This window comes from Cucurbita pepo, chromosome LG01 (assembly GCF_002806865.2).
Source record: "Cucurbita pepo subsp. pepo cultivar mu-cu-16 chromosome LG01, ASM280686v2, whole genome shotgun sequence".
NCBI lineage: Eukaryota > Viridiplantae > Streptophyta > Magnoliopsida > Cucurbitales > Cucurbitaceae > Cucurbita > Cucurbita pepo.
This window is the reverse complement of record NC_036638.1, coordinates 9109067-9130776: the sequence shown is the minus strand read 5'-3', so window position 1 is coordinate 9130776 and position 21710 is coordinate 9109067. Positions and strand designations below refer to the sequence as shown.

Here is a 21710-nt window from a genome sequence, read left to right as displayed (position 1 = left end):
CGGCCGCACCCAACCATATCGCCCTGCACAAGGGCGTCGGAGAACCCGTCGTACAACCCTAACCCGACCCCTAATGTATGTTGGATGATGAAAGTCCCACATCGGCTAATTTAAAGAATGATCATAGGTTTATAATCAAGGAATACTCTTTCCATTGGTTTGAGACCTTTTGAGGAAGCACAAAGCAAAATCACGAGAACTTATGCTCAAAGATGCGGTCCACATGGGTATTAGAAGTGTGAAGGTGTCTTTCGAGACTGTTTACCGTTTTTAAAAGTTATTATTTCTTTTAATTCTACATTTATTGTCTTCTTTTAAGATATAAAAATATCCATAAAAATGTCACAATTTAATTTTCTGTTCAACCATAATTTTCAATTAAATTAAGCATTAATTCTTTATTTTTTAGAAAAAAAGGAATAGCAATTTTTTATTTTATAAATTTAAATGGTTAATTATTCATTCAAAGCTCATCAAATAAAAACAAAATAGTATTAAAATTAAATTATCATATATGGGTCAAATGTTGAATCATATATTTCAAACCTATTAAATTGTCTAATAATTCAACTTATTAAATAAGAAGACGAAACATATTAAATTATTGAATTATTTAAGTTATTAAATAAGAAGACTTTAAATTTAAATATTACAAAGACATCATCACAGCCATAATAACGAAATAATATTATATTATTAGAAGTTAAGAGATCAAAGCTAATGGACTGTTATTAGCTCTTAAAAACCCGAGCTAATACCCAAACAAATCTCAATAAATTAAAAAAAAAAAAAAAAAAAAAAAAAAAAAAAAAAAAAAAAANAACTATTTACATCCTGTCTATTTACCCCCAAAAAAATCCTTTAAAAAATAAAATTAAAAAAATAACGATTTACAAATTTACCAGGCTTGAACAGATCGTTCATTTGAAAGGCGAACAGGGATTGGGTCGGAGCTTGCGGCCACTACTTCGCAGTGTTCATGGAGAATTCTCATCAAAGAACCCGCCTTCCTTCTCCCACGGGCTGTGCCTTCTCTGATAATAATGTACAGAGATGAAATTACGGCCTCGCTTTTTGCAACGATTCGGACTACTTCACATCCGCCATGGATGCACAGAGCTAGCAGTAAACAAACAGAGTACTCTCGTCCTGCACTTGAGCTACATGAACTCATGAACTCCATTGTTAAACTCAAAGCCCCACATCGCATGATCGCGGCGGCTCCTTCCGGCTTCTCTGCTAGAGTTGCAAGAATCTCCATTGAATCTGCAATGAGAGTTTCCCTATCGGATGTTTCAAGCAAATTCACCAATGAAGGAACTGCTCCAATGGAGAGAACTTTTCTGTGGTTTTCAGGATGCGTAAGAAGTCCATATATTGCAACCATTGCGTTCTTTTTGCTACGATCTGAATCTTCCTTGAGTAAGTTCATTAAGCCCATAAGTGCTTCTGGGGTTTGGCCTATGAGCTTTCTGTACTCTTCAATGGAAGCCATGTAAAACAGAGTATAAGCAGATAATTGACGGGCTTCTGTTGTGTAACCCATCGTTAAAACATTTATAATTGCCTCCAATCCTCTGTTTTCTGCTATTACTCTTTTGCTTTTTGAATGCTTTGAAAGATTCAAAACAGCTGCAATTGCGTTCTTTTGCATCAAACCATCTGATGATCTCAAAAGCTTTAATAAATTTGGAATCAGACCAACTTCCACCAAGTAAGACCGATAAAAAATGCTTGATTTGGATAGAAGTTTGATCTCATAAGCGGCTTTGTTCTTCTCGTTTGGCGTTCCTGTTTCCAGAAGGCGAGCTAAATATTTCGCCAAAACCCAAACGATCTTCTCGGCTGTTGAGCTACCTGCAACAATTGTTCTCGTTATGTTGCGTTTTTGTTTGCTTGATTCTGGATAAGGGGTTGAATGTTTAGAACAGTATCGCCGAATTATCCGACGGAGAGCTAAATTGGGGACTAACTCTCTGTTCTTCAATCTCTCCCCTGTTTTAGGGCAGGTGGAATTTCCAGCCCTCAACCATTTTTGAATCGAAGAGCGATCATATGTCTGCCCTGTTCCTACTGTTACTGGATCAATCATGAAATCCAACGAGATTGGGCATCGAAAATCATCGTGGTTAAAACAATCGATGATTTCGGCTCCATATCGATGGACAAGCGGAACTGCTTCGTAATCGATAACATCAAATAATATGCATCGACAGTAGTTCATCAAACCAATCAATTTGCTTAAAAAGGAAAACTCTAGCTTCTCGTGAGCCGACCATTCGATTTCAATTTCCGACTCCAAGAATTTCACCTCCTTATTGCATAAACTCCATGTTTTAATCCCAATATAATCAAGAAATCGTTTGATTTGAGTATTATCCGGAGTAACACGGCAATCGAAAACAGCTAGAATTGATCTTACCTCGATGAGAATCTCTTCATCTTCGCGATCGATTTGAAATTTCATCTTTCGTGTTTGTTTCGTCGCTAATTCCACAAACTCGACGACTTCGATAGGCAAATCGATCGAATCCAAAGGCAAAATCTCCAGAGCCAAAGCGACGGATCGGATCAAAACCTGGAACCGATTCGCGACGAACTCCGATTTCATAAGCATGAACAAACGAGCACCTTCTAGGGCACAATCCTCCAAAAGAAACAGAAGCTTCTGGAAGATAAAATGGAGCTCCAGTAAGATTAAAACAACAGAATCCGACAGATCTTCCGCTTTTCGACCTTGAATTTCTTCAAAGAACATCAGAAGGATTTCGATTTGGCGAATCGCTTTAATGGCGTTTCGCTTGTTGCTACCGAAGAACTCCGATCTGTAGCCGCAGATGTTTCGACTGATATTGATCAAAGACGTCAACAACGTCGCGGGAGATGTGCATTCGCATGGTTGAATCGCCGGTAACGACAGAATCCGGCGATTGAAGTCGTTTGATTTTCGAATCATTAAACAGAAATAGAGAGAATCGAAAAAGTTCGTATATGGATTTTGGTGATTTGTTTTCATCTCTCACCAAATTGCTATATATATATATTGACGGCAAGCTTTCTGCTTCTGAAGTCCCGCTCCAGGAGGGAAAAGGAAGCATCCTAAATATAACATAGACACGTGTCGAACGATGATTGATCCTAAGCCAGTTTGACCTGAGACCCGACACGTGTACGTAGGAGATAGGATAGTGCAGCTTCGTCGAAATCTATTTGAACGTGAATCAATCACATGATGACACGTATCCTGAGTTAACGGCATGGGATTCGTGACAGGTGAGATTCGCCGACATTCAATTAAGGTGGAGTTTTTATATTTTGGTAACATGGAAATTATTATTGAGGCAATAATTGTTTTAAAAATTGACCAAAATTATTTTACGTCCTAATTTCCTGAAATTTCCTTCAACAATCCCTTTGTTGATTATGCAGGAATTGTAAATTTTAATTTTAAATATTATTACTTTATTAAAAATAAAATTAGACCAAACAAAAATTAAAAAATAGCTACAAAGATTTTTTTTTCAGTAAATACTCATAATTTTAATTCCCTCTGGATCTTTTTTTTATTTTGTCAAAATATATTTTTTTTTGTCAAATAATTTTTTTAGTATATAAAGAGGTATTTGATGACATCCGAAAACGTGCATATCAATTCTTATATTTCATATAATTGACTTGATTGATACACAAACAAAAAAAAAAGAGCTTTGCTCGTTTCTTACAAATAGCAAAGAAATGGCGTGGTGGAACAGACTATGGATTTGATGACCCGTGACTTGGTCCGGATGGAGGAATGGGGATGTTTTTCGGTAGCATTCCATAGTTGATGGGATGGTCTGGTGCCCCGTGACTTGGTCCGGATGGAGGAATGGGGATGTTTTTCGGTAACATTCCATAGTTGATGGGATGGTCTGGTGCCCCGTGACTTGGTCCGGATGGAGGAATGGGGATGTTTTTCGGTAACATTCCATAGTTGATGGGATGGTCTGGTGCCCCGTGACTTGGTCCGGATGGAGGAATGGGGATGTTTTTCGGTAACATTCCATAGTTGATGGGATGGTCTGGTGCCCCGTGACTTGGTCCGGATGGAGGAATGGGGATGTTTTTCGGTAACATTCCATAGTTGATGGGATGGTCTGGTGCCCCGTGACTTGGTCCGGATGGAGGAATGGGGATGTTTTTCGGTAACATTCCATAGTTGATGGGATGGTCTGGTGCCCCGTGACTTGGTCCGGATGGAGGAATGGGGATGTTTTTCGGTAACATTACATAGTTGATGGGATGGTCTGGTGCCCCGTGACTTGGTCCGGATGGAGGAATGGGGATGTTTTTCGGTAACATTACATAGTTGATGGGATGGTCTGGTGCCCCGTGACTTGGTCCGGATGGAGGAATGGGAATGTTTTTCGGTAGCATTCCATAGTTGATGGGATGGTCTGGTGCCCCGTGATTTGGTCCAGATGGAGGAATGGGGACGTTTTTCGGTAACATACCATAGTTGATGGGATGGTCTGGGTTTGGTGCCCCGTGACTTGGTCCGGATGGAGGAATGTGCATGTTTTTCGGTAACATTCCATAGTTGATGGGATGGTATGAGTTTGAAGTCCCGTGACTTGGTCCAAATGGAGGAATGTGCTTGGTTTTCGATAACATCCTATCGTGCAATAGAGGTAGAGGAGGTGGATAGGTTATGGTCATCTGATTCAGACCAGGAGCAGAAATGTGAGGAGCTTTTGGAACTATTCTAAAGTCTACCATAGATAGTTTCTTGTTTTGGCTCGATTCAGATGAAGGAACATGCACGGTTTTTCGTAGAAATCCCAAGTCAAACCTTATATCATCATAAGATTCTTCGGGTTTATGAGTCGAAACAACATTTCTAGCATTTGTTTGGGAAACGAGCAAAAGAAACCCAAAGAGGACTAAACTATAGGCTCCCCAAGAAATGATAGAGCTTCTTGGGGCCATTATTGCTATGGGTTTGCTGATGTGCTTTCATTAGCTCTCCCTTTATATAGCATTAATGGCATCCAATTTTAGTCAAATCCAGCGCTAATTTGTTTGTAAAAACACTAAAAACACGGAAATTCGTTAGAAATTAGTGGGTGAGATTTTATTAATTATTTTATATTTTTAAAAATTTCACCATAAAATTAAAATTTTTAATATGAAAAAATAACAATCTAAAATAATAATGTTAAATTTAAGCCACCTACAATAATAAATAAATATTTGTAAAATATTATATGGGCCATATTATATGGGCTTGGCCCATTCAGTTCAATGTTGGGCCAGACCACTTTTTATGTACGAATATGTTCCTTTCCCTAATAAGTTGTGAACCAATATTTTTAATGATTAAATGATTTTTCTGAATTATGAGAATTTGGGTGAAATTGGAAGAAAAAAAAAAACAAAATCAAAACAATCCAATCATAAAAACGGTTAGGAACGATGGAGATAGTATTATTTGATTATTATAAACCCATGATCATTTTGAGCGGATTGTCTACTCTATGATATTGTCTAGGCCTCATACCAATCAAGATATTTCATGTTATGTTGTCTCATACCAATCAAGATATTTCATGTTATGTTGTCTCATACCAATCAAGATATTTCATGTTATGTTGTCCAGGCCTCGTACCAATGGAAATATTTCATGTTATGTCCACTAGTATGATATTGTCCTGGTTCTCATGGCTTTGCTTTGGGCTTCTCCAAAAGGCCTCATACCAATGAATTTAGTATTTCTCACTTATAAACCCATGATCATTCCCTAAATTAGCCGATGTGGGACTTCTATCATCCAACACCTCCTCTCGAACAAAGTGCGCCTCCCTTTAATCGAGGCTCGACTCCTTTGGAGTCTTAGTCATTTTAATCGAGGCTTAATCAAACAAATTGAGTTTTGGAGTCTTAATCGAGGCTCGATATTTGAGGATTTACCAATCTATTGGTACGACTAAGTTTAGGGCATGACTCTGATACCATGCTAGGACATTTTCATTGTTACCATACCCTATCTAGGACTAAATCTTGGTACCAACCAGTGCATAACAATCAAAGTCTCGTGAACCTATTAATGAAGCGAATTCAATGAAGCAACAACTGGTACCATAGAGAAGCGACCATAAACTGGAGAGTCATGACCAATAGCTTGGGTTGTTCGATCAAGGGAAACGATGGAATTCATAAGTGTCTCAACTTTAATTTTCGTGCTTATCCTAATTGTCGGTTTAGGATACCCCTAATACATCAAAACTCATTGCCCATGGATAAAGAAAAACCGTTTCAACATCAAAAACAACAAAAACTAGAGCAAATATATAATAACGGATTCGAAATTGTACCCAAGCATCGCCCATTGGTTCTATTCCCGATACTACCTAATTTCTCGTAACTTTTGCATTTGACGTTTTACTGGTTTTCGTATGAAAGTATGTTGTTGATTTGTTGTTTGTTAAAATACGTTAAAACGTTAAATGGAAATTAACTGCAATTTTATCTTTGTAAGATCGTCAATGCGTTTAACATTTCTTTTCTTAGTGCTATTCATTCAATAGAAAATTATGAAAATTCCTATATGTAGTAGTATGTAGTTCTCTCCGATATTGGCTTGATGGCTTCAGGCTACACCGCAAAGATTGGGTAAGAAGCTTATTATCAAGATTTGAGCATCAAATGAGCTAAGATAACACATGTTGAATATGCATGAATACTAAAACCGTACAAGCCGAAGAAATATGAAACTACATATTGTTGATATATTTTTAAATATGTTCGTTCCATTTCTCTCCATTTTAGCTCTACAAATTTATGATTATATTTTTTTTAAATTAGTAAATAATATATTTTTAAAAACTTTTAATTAAGAACGAGATAAAAATAAAAATTATCAAAATTCACTTTTAGAATTACAAAAATAAAATTAGACGATTAAATAAAATTAATGGGTCGAAATTTTGTGAAAGGTATCCGATCACAAGAAAAAATGTGCCTATCAATAACTTATAAACTTCTTATTTCATATAAATGATTTTTAGAATACAAGAAAAAAAGAATGAGGTTTGCACGTTTCCCACAAATAGGAAACAAAAAGAATGAGCTTTGCTCGTTCCCCACAAATAACAAAGAAATGAGGCTATGGGTTCGATGCCCCCTGACTCGGTCTAACTGGAGAAACGTGAATGGTTTTTGGCATCATTTCAGGGTTGACGGGATGGTTCGGGGTTGATATCCTATGACGAGGTCCAGATGGAGAAATGTGCCCATTTCTCAATAACATTCCAGAGCTGACGGGATAGTTTGGGTGCGACATCCTCTTACCCGATCTAGATGGAGGAAAGTGCACGTTTTTTCTTATCGATCCATATTTGACACGAAAGTGTTGGTTGGACGTCCTGAGCCTGGACCTAGATGGAATGATATACAAGCGTTTGGATAATATTCCAGATCTGACGTCGGCTAGAGTAGGTGGATAGGAGAAGGTCCTTTGATTGAGCCTCGAAAAATGAACGTATCCAGGTCTAGGAGCATGTACGGTTTTGTGCACAAATCCCAAGTGTACCCTCACGGTTTGTTTATGGGTGGTGGGAACAACATTTCTAGCAGCGTTGGCTTGGGAAATGAGCAAATGAAACCCAAAGAGGATGAAAGTATAGGCTCCCCAAGACATCTTATTAGAGCTTCTTGGGGCCATTATTGCTGTGGGTTGTCTCTTCTCCTTTCCTTACCTCTCCTTTTATAACCACTCTTCCCATCTAATTTTAGTCAAATCCAGCCCTAAAATCACGTAAATTTGTTGAGAAATTAGTGGGTTAGACGATTGTTTGGACTCGTAACCTAACCCAATCCGAAAATTTTCACAACCTAATCCAACCAACTCCAAAATTTTCACAACCCAATCAAACTAATTTGAAAAATTTCACAACCCAACCCAGCTCAAAAATTTTCACAACCCAATCCAACCAACTCCAAAATTTTCCCAACCCAACCCAAAAATTTTCCCAACTCAACTCAACCTAAAAATTTTTACAATCTACAACCCAACTCGAAAATTTTCATATTGGGTTGTGGGGATGTTAACTTTTTTTAAAAAATTAATATTATTTTATTTATATACCATTTATAATTATTGGATATAATCTTAGATAGATATATTAAAAGTTGAGAAATAAACACAAATCAATCTATAATTATTAAAAAAAAAAAATATTGCTATATAAAGATAACTCAAATATATGTATAGTTGGTGAATATTTAACATTATATATTTTTGTTTGAGAATAACCTAAATATATGGGAGTTGAACTGCTGACAAAATAATTCTAGCAAGCACAAATTAGCACTTAGAAAACTTGTGAATATGCTTAACTTTTTAGCGTATTTATATCATAAATTTTAATCTGTTCGGGTTAACCTGAGGATTTTATCCTATGAACCTGAAATTGAATCTAGCCTATTCGGGTTCAGGAAAAATAACCCAACCCAACCCTTGTAATTTGGGTTGGGTTGGTCCGGGTTGTCGGGTTGGATGTACACCCCTAGCATCTAGTTGTGCATTATCATGCATGAACCTATGAGATCGATATTAAGGTCGCGTCTTAAGAGTCTACCAGGAGACCTAAAGAACTTTAGAGAAAATCCGAAGGCTAGAGGTCCAAAAAGGACCAAGAATCAAGCAATTGAATTAGCTTCCGGAATAGTCTAAATTGAGCTTAGGAAGGATGTGCAAACCTAGGATGTAGCCTAGGAAGATCCGGTATTTAGAAATGAACCCCAAATGAGAATGAGACACCAAACAAACAACTAATATCAATAAAATTTAGTAATGAACTATGAACGGCGAATAAGCCTAAGTATATTTTATATACTCAATCCTTGCTACTTTAAAATTTTCAGATGAAACATGATGGAGATGTCGAGGCGGAAGTGCATACAAATTAAGAGCTATGAAGTTTTGGGCTAGATCGGTGTATTGTACCCCTTTAATATGTTTCTCTTACGAGCGTTTGATTATGAGATTTTATGAAGTACCCATGTCATGTTGTTGTGTGTGCATCGTTGTATGGTGCATGCACGTCTAAAAAGTTTAAATTAAAAGTGTATTTTTAAATGTTCAACGCAATAAGTATCTATCTGTGATTCGAGCTCTCAAAAAGTGAGTCGTTACATTCCCTCTTCATTTCGCTCTATTGCTCCATCCATCACTATCGTTTTATACTCTATCTATTGATCGGTTGCAAAGTATTTACGTGACTCGACTCATAATTGAAAGCTTGTTCGAAAACATCATAAAATAAAATAAAATAAAATGGAAGCCCTACGTAATCTGCTTACCTAAGAATGCTCCATGAATTCAAAGCTGTAACAACTTCATCATTTATTTGAGTTATCAACTCTACTAAATAATAAACTCACCTGCCAAACATCTTAACCACTCATTTTATTGCACAATCTTGACTTGGATCTAAATTTTATGTCATCTAAATGAACGGTAACGCAGGTATGAGGACATTCGTGACGGAGGGTGTGGTCACCGATTATTCGATGCACAATCGTGGATAGCAGTTTAGGGTTTAGGGTTTAGGGTTTAGATGCCGGATAGCAGTTTAGGGTTTAGGGACAATCGGTCCAGTTTAGGGTTTAGGGACAGTCGTGGACAATCGGTCCAGTTTAGGGTTTAGGGTTTAGGGACAATCGTGGTGACCGATTATCTGATGCACATTCTTTATAACAACGTGGAAATCTCTCCTAACAGACACATTTTAGGAAAACCTAAAAGAAAAAGTCCAAAAAAAACAATATCCGCTAGCGGTGGACTTGGATTATTACAAATGGTATCAGTGCCAGACACCAGGCGATGTGCCAGCGAGGAGGCCGAGCCCTAAATGAGGTGGACACGAGGCAATGTACCAGCAAGGACGCTGGGCCCCAAAGGATGGTGGATTGGAGGGTCCTACATCAATTGGAAAAAGAAAAGGGAACGAGTGCCTGCAAGGACACTGGACCCTAAAGGGTGGTGGATGGTAAGATTTGACATCGGTTGGAGAGGAGAACGAAGCACTTTTTATAAGAGTGGGAAAACCTCTCCCTAATAGATGCATTTTTTAAACTTCGAAGGAAAGCTCGATACGAAAAATCGAAAGAGCAAAAGCATCGAAGAGATTCCAAAGGTCTTTTTTTCATCTGAGATAAAAGGGTCAGGTCAGACTTCAGAGTGTGTCCATAACTAAAACCAGTAGTGAGGCTATATGGTTCATGAACTGTTCCTTCTGTCGAGAAACCAAACCAAATCAAATCAAATTAGTTTAGTTAAGCTGAATTGTCGGCATCCCTTTGTTCATCAAAGATGGAATTGCCCCTCTTAAGCTTCTTCATTTTGTGCATGTTTTTTGCAGCCCCTTCCTGTGGTACATACTACACGCCTCCAAGCGTCCCACGTTTAACGGATCTCGTTCCCAATGTCTCAATCGATCAATGCTTCGCCAAGATTTTTGGGGCCGCAAATATCCAGCTGATGAGCAATGGGTCCTCTCTCAATCTCACTCTCAACAAACATTCTGGTAAATCATCATTGGATCTTAGCTTCTCCTTTCAGCCCGACTCTGTTTTGATTCATAACTTCTTCTCTTTTCATTTCTGGAGGTGCTGGTTTGGTCTCGAGGAGCAAATATCATTATGGGTTCTTCAGTGCTTCAATTAAGCTTCCATCAGGCTTCACTTCAGGGGTTGTAGTGGCTTTTTATGTAAGATTTTCCCCCATTTCTTATTATCCTCTGTTTTGCTTACCAGTTTGGTCAACAACCAACGAGATGATGAGGGCCATGTTCAGCTGTCGAATGCAGATGTTTATACCCATTCTCATGACGAGATTGACATAGAGCTGCTGGGACATGACAAGAGAAAAGATTGGGTTATTCAAACAAATATGTATGCAAATGGAAGCGTCAAGACAGGGAGAGAAGAGAAATTCTACCTCTGGTTTGATCCCAGCGTGAAGTACCACGATTACACCATCATTTGGAACAAATATCATACAGTGTAAGTGCATGAAAGGCAGGATCACTTTTGTTGGTCGTTGTATTTCTCTGTTCTTCTAAAAAGTGCATGGAAATTCAAGCAGGTTTTTGGTGGATAATGTTCCAATCAGAGAGCTGAGAAATTCTGAAGCTTTCTATCCATCAAAACCCATGTCAGTTTTTGTCACGATATGGGATGGTTCAGAATGGGCAACTCATGGAGGAAAGTACCCAGTGGACTATAAGTATGCACCATATGTGGCTTCTTTTGAAGAAATGGAGATCAATGGAAGTGTATCACCACCAATAGCAACTGTTCCTTCAAGCTCCAAAACCAATGTCTCGAGCCCGGATACCGTGGAGGGTCCAGAATTTATAAAGCTATCACAGGAGCAAATAGATGCCATGGATTGGGCAAGGAGGAAGCTCATGTTTTACTCCTATTGTGAAGATACATCCAGATACAAAGTTTTGCCACCAGAGTGCAAATAGATGTATTTTTACCGAGTTTTTTTCCAAGTTTTTGTGAGATCCTACCTCAAGAAAAGAAAAGAAAACTTTCTTTATTTTATAAGAGTGTTAAAACATCTCCATAACAGACACGTTTTAAAAACCGTAAAGGATGACAATATCTGCTAACGGTAGACTTAGGCTGTTACTGAGTATTGTAGTAAAGACATAGGAAGAAGATAGATATTGTAGTAAAGTGTATCCGACAAAGACGAGTATTGGAGTAAAGACATAGGAAGAAGATAGATATTGTAGTAAAGTGTATCCGACAAAGATACGAGCGATGACTGAACAGAGGAGACTCCGATAGGAGATCTTCCATCAGTACCATCCAAAAAGAGGGATTCTCCATCAAGGATTTTGTAAATGCTTGCATTATATGAACTATAAAGAAGTTAAACTAATCTGGCAACTAACGGATTGGTCGGGTCAAAGAAAATTGAAAGATATTAAATTACATAGGGCAAGAAAGCTTCACCCATGGATGCAACCTTTTTGAACTACCCAAATCAGTGATATATGATAGCCAATCCTGAATGAAATGAGAGATACATCAAGAAAAGGGCATAGCCGCATATCATAGATGCCAAATCAAGCCCACAGTGGTACTAATCTTCCTCTCATGGGAGTACAGAGTATGGCATAGGTTTCTATGATTTTCAACTAGAGGAAATCAGACAGGAATTACTACTACCTATTATTTGATGGCACTAAATAAGAGACTGACCAAGACAAATCCACCAGTTATAGTGTATGGCATCCCATATAATATTAACGCCGGCCAAAAGGATAATCACTAATCAGTCAACTAAAGCCAAAAAAGATCAAGCAAGCAGGAATAAGAAACATTCTGAGTTATAAAAACATAAACTCCTGTGGCTTTCTGTTAGTACTGAATTCCAAAGCCTAATCGTAAGCCATATCCATGTATGATTACAGCATGGGCACGAAACATAAAGCTTGATGGTCTAATGACTCAGTTTTTCCTAATCTTTGAAAATGTTCCTGTTTCAGAAAAGTAGGTGCTTTGAGTTCCACCGCCTAGCTGGTTCAAATGGGCCTGAGGATTCGACAGCTCGATTCCCTGCATGGAAAACAGGAAATTCTCACAACCTTGACATTAAGCATCCCAGGCAGTGTCATGAATAAAACAAGTACTTCCGAGGCAAATTTAGATAACATAGGAGGAGATGGTGAGGAGGACAAAAAATACTGACTTGTACTGGAGTAAATGCCAAACTTGAGGTCAGCCCGGATGTAGCACCACTGCTTCCATAGCGTTTTTCCTTGAACCTATTCGTGATTTAAGAAGATAAGTAAAAGAAACAGATGAAGAAGCGAATGATAGACTACAAATATCCTTTTCCCCTCCTTTGTTATAATTATTGTTCTTATTTCTTTCTTTTCTGTTTTCATTATCACTTGTGTGTGTGCGTACGCGTAAGTGGGTGGTTGGGTGGTTGGGGTTATTAAGATCAGTTCAATGACTTGACTTACTTCTTAACAACTTTTGCGGCAAGCTTGCTCTGAGCAGCTGACACACGCAACTTGCCACTCCCAGCCTGACCAAGCATTCCATACCCTTCCCCCAATCCATCTCCTGTTGTGGCATGAAAAATCAAGAAGTGAAATGCTTATTCAGAATATTACTGCAGAATACCTCAAGCAACTACTTTTTCCGTCCAGGACAATTGTAAGAAACAGCTGGTATGCAGACAAAAATGCAACTACGTTTGATAAGAAATAATCCTGAAATAGGACAGACTCAAGACGGCTATGATATTACTATTGCAATTCAGAAAATTTTCTGGTTCACCAGACAACATGACAACTCAAACTTGCTGAACAGCATAACATTGCATCTCATTCCAGTGCATAACACGAAACATAGCAGAATCAAAACTACCAATTTGAACAATCCAGATTATTCAGAAATGAAAGAAAGTTGTACCTAAAGAACTCTCTTCAGGCACCCCAAACTGCATCCTGTTAGCTAGCTTCCTCATCTCCGTTGTTGCATACCTGACAAGGAAAACCATATCAATCTCCATGAACAACGGAAAAGTGCAACAGATCAAAACTTCTATTGCTAGGGAGATGAAAGACAAATGTAACATATACCTTTCCTTCATCTTCCTTAATCGACGGCCACCTCTCTTCTTTTTGGGTTCAGAATCAGGGACCGGAAGAGGTTTTGGTTGTTTTGCAGGTGGAGGTTCTTGCCACTTCTCAATTTTCTTAAGGATCTCATCTTTGAAGACTCTACCAGTCTTTCCTGTAGGGTCACCCCTGGTGGAGTCAACTCGTGCTGCAAGTGTTGACTTTGCCGCTATGAGTCGACAAGCACGCATCTTCAAAGGAGGAGGTGTTGATTGGAATATCTCAGTTTGCTCAATATAACCTACTCGAAATTGTGAGGTCGCTGTGGAAAACCCAGCAAGGTTTTTTTTCTTTGCACCAAGAAGCTGAACATTGCAAGCAGGCATCTTAGCTAAGGCAACAAGACCACCAGCAGTTCCCATTAGTTTTGCTGCAACAGCACTTCCAACTATCGCTGAAAGATTTGGTGCAATATATCCCATTCTACTTTCAACAAAATTAAGGACCATTTTCTTTGCCGAATCTAAAGTAAGAGCTCGATCACATGCATCAATTGTTTTCTGGAGAATTTCCTCCGGAAGTGGCTTGCCACTTGTGGTAGATGCTGTAACAGAGACAACCATAATGACAGCAGAGGGTAAAAGCCCTTCTAAATCTACAAGAGTCAAATCCATTTCATTCCCAATCTTCTTAACAACTCGAGCATAATCGATTGGATGGTGCACAAGTGATTCAAGCTCTGGAAATTTTAGTCGATATTTATCACGTATAAAATTGTGAATAATAATAATCTCATTCTCAATATCCACTGACAAGGCATTACACTCTACAATCAGTTGGTACTCAGGATCATCTTCTAATACAAATCCCTGATTTGAGACATTAGAATCCATCTCCAATGCATCTGCCACTTTCTGTAATTCAGATGCCAACAAATCCAATCAAATCAAGGGGGAAGTGCAGTGAACATCATTATTCATGAGAGATATATTGCAAAAGATCCAAAAATTATACAACATCCCAAAACCTATCACTCACTAAAAGGTTAGAATAATAGACAAGACAGCAAGGATTGAATATATTCATTGCCTCTCTTCTAACCCCTTTCTATTCAAGCCACACCAAGGTCAATAAGGAAACTTTCATGTAAACTAACCTGCATAATATCATTGTATCTCTGTGTTTTCTGCAATTTTGATACACTATCCAGATCATCATAATTAAGGCTTTCTAGATCTGCAAGATCCCCATCAATATCCTCTTCCATATTTTCGGCATCAGCATCTTCTTCATCCTGTAATCATCCAATAACTATTGCCTCAAAATATAAGGTAGATGGATTCACATTCCTACCAAGCAATATAATGATGAATTGATCTTCCAGAGAGAAAGGTAAGAAAACATTTGCTAACCAGAAAATTGTCTTCATCAGAGAGTTCATCAAGATCTGCTAGAAAAGAATCAGCCAAAGTAGCCTACAAAACAGAAGAAAATAATATGACAATTAATAGACAAGATAAATCACATTTTCAAGATAGATTTTAAAGAACATTTGAAAGAAGAAGCACAATAGCAAGTTTAAAAACCTAATGAATGTATGAAAAAAAGTGGAAAAGAAGTGTAACGATTCAGAACTTGTTCATTAGTTTAATAAATTACATCCGAGAGAGAAAGTAATCAAGTTCTCCTTTACCAACCATAAATTATAAGCTAACTCAGAAAATTCTTATATACATGCTCCCTGTAGAGCAGAACAAGCTATCTCTTGAGAAACTCTATAATTCAAGGAAGAACAATTAGAAACACAAAATTAGCAGCTGATAAAGAATTAAGCTACAGATTTAATAGCACACTCCAAAGTCCACAATTCCTAGATAGGTCAATTTGAGTTTACACGCAAGAACGTAAGAACTAAACTAAACCAGCACACAAAGGAAAGTGCTGAAACCTAAACGTCGCATGGATGCAAGCAAAAGAAGAAAAAAAGAAAAGGGTTACTGACCATTTTCTAAACTTCGCTAGAAGATTTATAAAGCCTCCCAGGTCGTAAACAATTCAGCACCAAATTGAAGAATATCTGTATATCAGAATTTCAATTTCCAGGGTTAAGGGAGCATATATATAAAAACCAAAATGGATAAAACCACAATCAGATGCTTTTACGCAAAAGACAATCCCAAACCTCGGATCAAACTACGTCCTCCAATATTTCCAGAAAGGGAACCGACGTACAGCAGATGAGATTTCACACCGTGAACAAGAAGCAAGAACGCCGACGAAAGAGCGGGGAGAAGCTGGTAATGGCTCGTGGTCGACGGCAATCGTATGGAACTTGCTTCGCCGATCCAGCCACCGGCCCACAGACAAGATAACCGAGAGAATGGGAGAATTACAGAATAGAACTGTAAGAGCCTGACCCATTATTAATTATGGGCCTGGAAGGCCCAGTCCAAAATCAATAATTAAGCCCAAATAATAATGAATTACGGGCCTACGAGGCCCATCTTAACACTACGCTCCTTGGCCCATCGATCTCGATTTGTTTGGTATTTTATTATGATTTCTTTTCTTTTAATCGATAATTTATATTTTAATTAATTTAGTTATACTTACCCATTTGTCAATATTTAAACACGAGAATACGAGAATAGTTCAATAGACACATGGAGGTGTAAAACTCTCCAACTTTTCAAATTATAGACCTAAAAGAAAGCGTATGAAAAGTGAAGTAACAACTCTGACCGCTATGTATATGAGAAGTCAGGTCGTTACAGGATCATTTTTAATGGTTAAGATTTATGGTGAATCGTACACCGAATATGTAGTTTGCATGAGGTGGCATAACACGTAGAAGTATAATTTTCAAATATTGCCATCAAATTTTATAAAAATACTTGAACTAATCTAACCCATAAAGTTTTTATTTATAACTCAAAGGATTAAGATATTCCTATTATGGATAAATTTTAAATGGTTTTTTTTTTTTTTTCCTTCTTGTCTAGCTTTATTTTTCATGTCTATGGGGTGGGGTGGGGACGGGGAAGGCTGACTTTCCCGTCCCCATCCCACTACTTATTTCGTTTTACATTCCCGCTAAATTCTCCATTTATTTATGCGGGGATCGAGTTCCCGCAAATATTTTTTTCCGTTCATTATTCTTTTAAAAAATAGTTAATAGTAAAGTTTTCATTTTTTAATACCATCTTTCTTTAAATAAAATTGGCAAAAAAAAAATTTATAATAAATCAATATATTTCATTTACAAATTTTTTTATTTGTTAATATATATATTAGAAATATATTTATATTAACAGTAGAATTGACGGAGACGAAAAATATAATCTCATCTTCAATTCCATTTATCTACCGAAAAAAAATGTTTTCCACTCCTTAGCCATCCTCGAGGTAAAGAAGAACCTCCTAAGGTAGGTGGGTCCCAGATAAAATGGAATTATTCATAGTTTTAGGGTTGTCTATCTTCATGCAATTTTGGCTCCACCCGTAACTAAGTCTTGGAAATTGAAATTGTAGTGTTATAATAAAGACAAATAATAAAAATAAAATTATTAAATATCTCAACAAAAATAATAATAATAATAATAATAATAAATAAATAAAGTGAATGATTAAAAAAATGTACCATCAAATATATATATCTCTTAACTAAATGAAGCATATCACCTAATTTGGATTATAAATTCAAAGCTTCATTATCATCCATCATAATATGATCCCTACAAGATTTAAGGAAAAAAAAAATTGTTTAATCCGATTCTCTATGGATTTCTTTCGAGCCACTTGAGGAATAATCTTTGCCACCTAATGCTTTTTGCTTTTACGAGTCAATTCCATGTCAAGACCAGTCTTATAGCCCCACGTCTCCTCGTCTGTTCATGTCATAAATTTTGTTTCGTATAGCTATCCAATGTTGTTGCACTCTGCACCGTTTTTAATGATATCCTCAATCGTACGAGGTGATGAAAAGCTACAACAACCCTCATTAAATACACATGTCGTGCCTCTGTATTAATACATTAATCATACGACCTTTAAGGCAGAAATTCGAACATTTGTCATTTTAGTTGAAGATATAAGATACTAACCTGTTATATTAAGATTCAAACTATAATACTACATGACCCTGACATCCCCTTACAACATGGTCACGTTACTCCGATACAGGTCATATTTTGTCCTCTCTCTATCACATGCTTCTGAATGTTCAAGCTTGTTTTGGTATAGTTAGTAACTATCAATTATTTTAAGGCTTTTTTTCTGTGTACGACAAAATTAAAATATTATATTATACTAAAAAAATATGCCTTTCATGGTCAAAACTACACTGTAGTATTTGGAAGTTTATGGAAAAATGGAACCTATACAAAAACATGAAAGAACGAGATGAAAAAAAAACATAAATCGAGGGTAGTAAGAAAAAAATAAAGATCAAAGAGAGGAAACCGTAATTTGATTCCTCCAAAAGCGAAGCCTTTCACGGACCCTTTACAATTATATAAATGGAGGAAGAACTGGGTGAGTTTGATCAGTGCTCATATCCAACGGGTCATAGAGAAGCACTCCCCTCTTGAGACTGTATTGGGATTTGGGATTTGGGATTTGGGATTTTTAGCGAGTCGATATTAGAGGGATTATTATGTCTGCGGAACATTTCGTTGGGTCGGCGGCCGATGCGGCGGCGGCGAAGAAACCTGAGATTGAGAATGGAGTATCCGCCTCACAGCCCGATTCTATTTCCTCTGTAATTCCTGGATGGTTTTCGGAAATTAGCCCAATGTGGCCTGGTGAGATTTTCGTCTCTAATCGCATAGATTTGAGATTTGTTAGCCGATGAAGATGAACAATATGATTCAATCCTATTAGTTCTTCGATTTTTTTCTAATTTCGTTGAGAAAATCAAATGATTTTTATGTCATGCAGGAGAGGCCCATTCCTTGAAGGTGGAGAAGGTTTTGTTTCAAGGGAAGTCTGATTACCAGAACGTGTTGGTATTTCAGGTATTCATATATGCAGATGAACTGTATGATATATTGTTTTGCTCTGTGAATTTTAACCTAGTTTGGCTGATATATTGAAGTTTTGGTTTATGTGCCCTGTAGTCATCAACTTATGGGAAGGTTCTGGTTTTGGATGGGGTGATTCAGCTTACAGAGAGAGATGAATGTGCTTACCAAGAGATGATCACCCACCTTCCACTTTGCTCAATTCCAAACCCCAAAAAGGTTTGTCTATCAGCTTTGTATTTTGAAAATGCATTGGAATTTGTATCTGGAGTCATACATTTTGTGATGATACCTCTGATTCTTAAGAAACTAAATGAGAAGCAGGGCATGCCAGTGACCTTTTTGTTTGTTGATATTTAATCATATTCTAGCTAAGTTTCATTCAAAAAGTTAAGTTTTAGTATTTGTTATAATGTTCTTTTAAATATTTCATGACATGTGAAGTCGGGTTTGGATTCAGACCGATTGGGTAGGGAGTAAGCGCGCCTTAAACGGTTGAGTTGTGTTTATGTTGGCTATGTTTTAGCATCGTCTTTTTTGTACGATGTTTCAATTGTCTGTGCTGCCATTTTTACTTGTTCGAGCTTGTGATAATGATTTTTAGGGAAACTGGTGTGTGGGGGTCGGGTTTGAATTCAGACCAGTTGGGTAGGGGAGTAAGTGTGCCCTAACAGTTGAGTTGTGTTTATGTTGGCTATGTTTTAACATTGTCTTTTTTGTACAATGCTTACAACTGTCAGTGCTACCATTTTTACTTGTTCGAGCTTATGACAATGATTTCTAGGGAAATTTCTCTAAATGAATCTCTTCCCGACCCGGCCGAATCGGGCCTGCTCAAATTTGCTCAGATGCTGTCACATGTGCTTAGGATTATTCTTTTTGTTTCATTGTCGTCTCACTCAATTGCTGTTATTAGGTTCTCGTTATCGGTGGAGGAGATGGCGGTGTTTTGCGAGAGGTGGCTCGCCATTCATCTGTTGAGCGGATAGATATCTGTGAAATCGACAAGATGGTAGTTGAGGTAACCAATAAAACTTTCCAGGAGCATCAGTTCAACTTTATATGATTGATACTTATGCTGCTCATATGTTCATGACAAATGTGAGGAACCTTTTCCGATTTATGATCGAGTACTATTGCCTGCATCTTCCTTTGCAGGTTTCCAAAGAATTTTTCCCTCGCGTAGCTGTCGGGTTTGAGGATCCTCGCGTCACTCTTCATATTGGCGATGGTATTCGATCAATCATTTTCTCAACCCTTCTTACCGTTTGATATCTCGATTGTGTTCATCAGCGTGCTTCGTGTTGCAGGCGTTGCATTTCTGAAGGCTGTTCCTGAGGGCACTTATGATGCAGTTATAGTGGATTCTTCTGATCCTATTGGTAATCATGTCTTCAAGAGGAACATGGAATTTTATGTTGGATGTTTTTTGAGGTAAATGAAGATCATCTGTCATGTTACAGGTCCTGCACAAGAGCTCTTTGAGAAGCCGTTTTTTGCTTCAGTTGCCAAAGCTCTTCGACCAGGAGGTGTTGTGTGCACTCAAGCAGAGAGCATTTGGCTTCACATGCATATCATTGAAGACATCGTGACAAACTGCCGCCAAATATTCAAAGGCTCTGTCAACTATGCATGGACTACAGTTCCTACATATCCAAGGTACAGACACCTCCTAACAATGTCTCTGATCTTGCGTGATTCCTATGCGAACGTTCTTCGTCTTGAACGTTGCCTTTTCTAAACATCAATCCGATCCGTGTTTCTTCAGCGGAGTGATTGGGTTTATGCTCTGCTCAACTGAGGGACCTCCTCTTGATTTCAAGCATCCAGTCAACCCAGTAGAGGTGAATGGTATCGACACCGTGAAGAGTCCGCTCAAGTTTTACAACTCGGAGGTGGGATTCGAATGTTTCTTATATATCCCATTGGTGTGATTCCATTTGACTTGAACTGAAACTTCTTTTTCCTTGATGCTTTGTTTGAAAATCTTCAGATTCATACAGCAGCTTTCTGTTTGCCTTCTTTTGCGAAGAAGATCATCGATTCAAAAGCAAAATGAAAAGGCTTCCCCCACAGCGTTGAAGAAGCAGGAATTGGCGGTCTTTGGAGTGTGCCAATGTAATAAGTGGAGACTTAAATTAGAGTCGGAATGGTCGCTTTATATTGTGATCAGCGTCATAAAGTTTCTTGAGATGTTATGAGTGGTAGAAATAGCTTCTTTTGTTTTCCCCCAAAATTTTCCCCATCCTTTTTCATTGAAAAGTGGCCATCTGGTGTTCTAGGTTCTATAAATAAATATGCTAAATAAATATATTTAGCCTTCGTGAAGCGATAGCAAATATTGTTCGCACCCGCTCCCGTTTGTTATGTATTACTGTCAGCCTCACAATTTTAAAGCGCGTCTACTAGGGAGAATAGGAGAATAGATGTGGTATGAGAGTCAGACATTGGACAGTGTGCTAATAGTTATGAGAATTGGACAGTGTGCTAATGGTACGAGAGACAGACATTGGACAGTGTACTAAAGAGGACATTGGCCTTCAAGGGGTGAATTGTGAGATCCAACATCGGTTGGAGAGGTGAAACACTTATAAGAGTTTGAAAATTGCAGCCACCAAATGATGTGCCTAGCGAGGACGTTGGCTCCAAGGGGGTGGATTGTGTGGTCCTACAATGATTATTAGAGAAGACAACATTTACTACAAGTGTGTGGAAACCTCGACAAAACATTTACTACAAGTGTGTGGAAACCTCGACAAAACATTTCTTACAAGTGTGTGGAAACCTCGACAGAACATTTCTATAAGTGTGGAAACCTCAATGAGACTAACGACGATATATAACGAGCCAAGATAGACAATATCTTTTAACGATGGCCTCGGACTATTGCCGTTTATCTTTTCGTATAATAAATAAGATGACGAGATGGAATTGAAACATAAACCAGGAAAGTCCAGGTCTAAAGAATCAAAAAATTAACTTCAAAAGATTCTGCATTTCACGTCTGCTTTGTTTATAAAAGTGTTGCATTTTCACCGTTGGATAAAGATTAACA

The 21710-nt window shown here is 37.8% G+C and overlaps 5 protein-coding genes across 6 annotated transcripts; 2 read left to right on the top strand and 3 right to left on the bottom strand.

Moving 5' to 3' along the window:
- Positions 1-837: 837 nt before the first annotated feature.
- LOC111789534 (U-box domain-containing protein 19-like) lies at positions 838-2996 on the bottom strand. Its single transcript, XM_023670220.1, has one exon. It carries the CDS (start codon positions 2954-2956, stop codon positions 899-901), a length of 2058 nt encoding a protein of 685 aa, XP_023525988.1. The 5' UTR covers positions 2957-2996; the 3' UTR covers positions 838-898.
- Positions 2997-3753: 757 nt separating this feature from the next.
- Positions 3754-4968, bottom strand: LOC111809089 (formin-like protein 20). Its single transcript, XM_023695441.1, has one exon. It carries the CDS (start codon positions 4966-4968, stop codon positions 3754-3756), a length of 1215 nt encoding a protein of 404 aa, XP_023551209.1.
- A 5211-nt stretch (positions 4969-10179) lies between these two features.
- LOC111777228 (probable xyloglucan endotransglucosylase/hydrolase protein 33) lies at positions 10180-11539 on the top strand. Its single transcript, XM_023656731.1, has 4 exons — positions 10180-10568; positions 10651-10751; positions 10838-11046; positions 11129-11539. Exons 1-4 carry the CDS (start codon positions 10355-10357, stop codon positions 11514-11516), a joined length of 912 nt encoding a protein of 303 aa, XP_023512499.1. The 5' UTR covers positions 10180-10354; the 3' UTR covers positions 11517-11539.
- A 739-nt stretch (positions 11540-12278) lies between these two features.
- On the bottom strand, positions 12279-16006 carry LOC111790053 (U4/U6 small nuclear ribonucleoprotein Prp31 homolog). Of its 2 annotated transcripts, none has more exons than XM_023670851.1 (9): positions 15817-16006; positions 15637-15711; positions 15047-15109; positions 14791-14945; positions 13656-14548; positions 13486-13556; positions 13032-13134; positions 12752-12827; positions 12279-12618 (listed from the first exon to the last, which is right to left on the bottom strand). In XM_023670851.1, exons 4-9 carry the CDS (start codon positions 14899-14901, stop codon positions 12511-12513), a joined length of 1362 nt encoding a protein of 453 aa, XP_023526619.1. In that variant the 5' UTR covers positions 14902-14945; positions 15047-15109; positions 15637-15711; positions 15817-16006; the 3' UTR covers positions 12279-12510. The 2 variants fall into 2 exon arrangements, with proteins under 2 accessions (XP_023526619.1, XP_023526610.1); XM_023670842.1 differs by having other exon boundaries at positions 14791-14928.
- Positions 16007-18067: 2061 nt separating this feature from the next.
- On the top strand, positions 18068-20983 carry LOC111790066 (spermidine synthase). Its single transcript, XM_023670863.1, has 9 exons — positions 18068-18436; positions 18573-18649; positions 18752-18874; positions 19572-19676; positions 19814-19886; positions 19966-20037; positions 20119-20314; positions 20424-20550; positions 20649-20983. The coding sequence occupies exons 1-9, from the start codon at positions 18289-18291 to the stop codon at positions 20712-20714; spliced, it is 987 nt and encodes a 328-aa protein (XP_023526631.1). The 5' UTR covers positions 18068-18288; the 3' UTR covers positions 20715-20983.
- Positions 20984-21710: the final 727 nt, after the last annotated feature.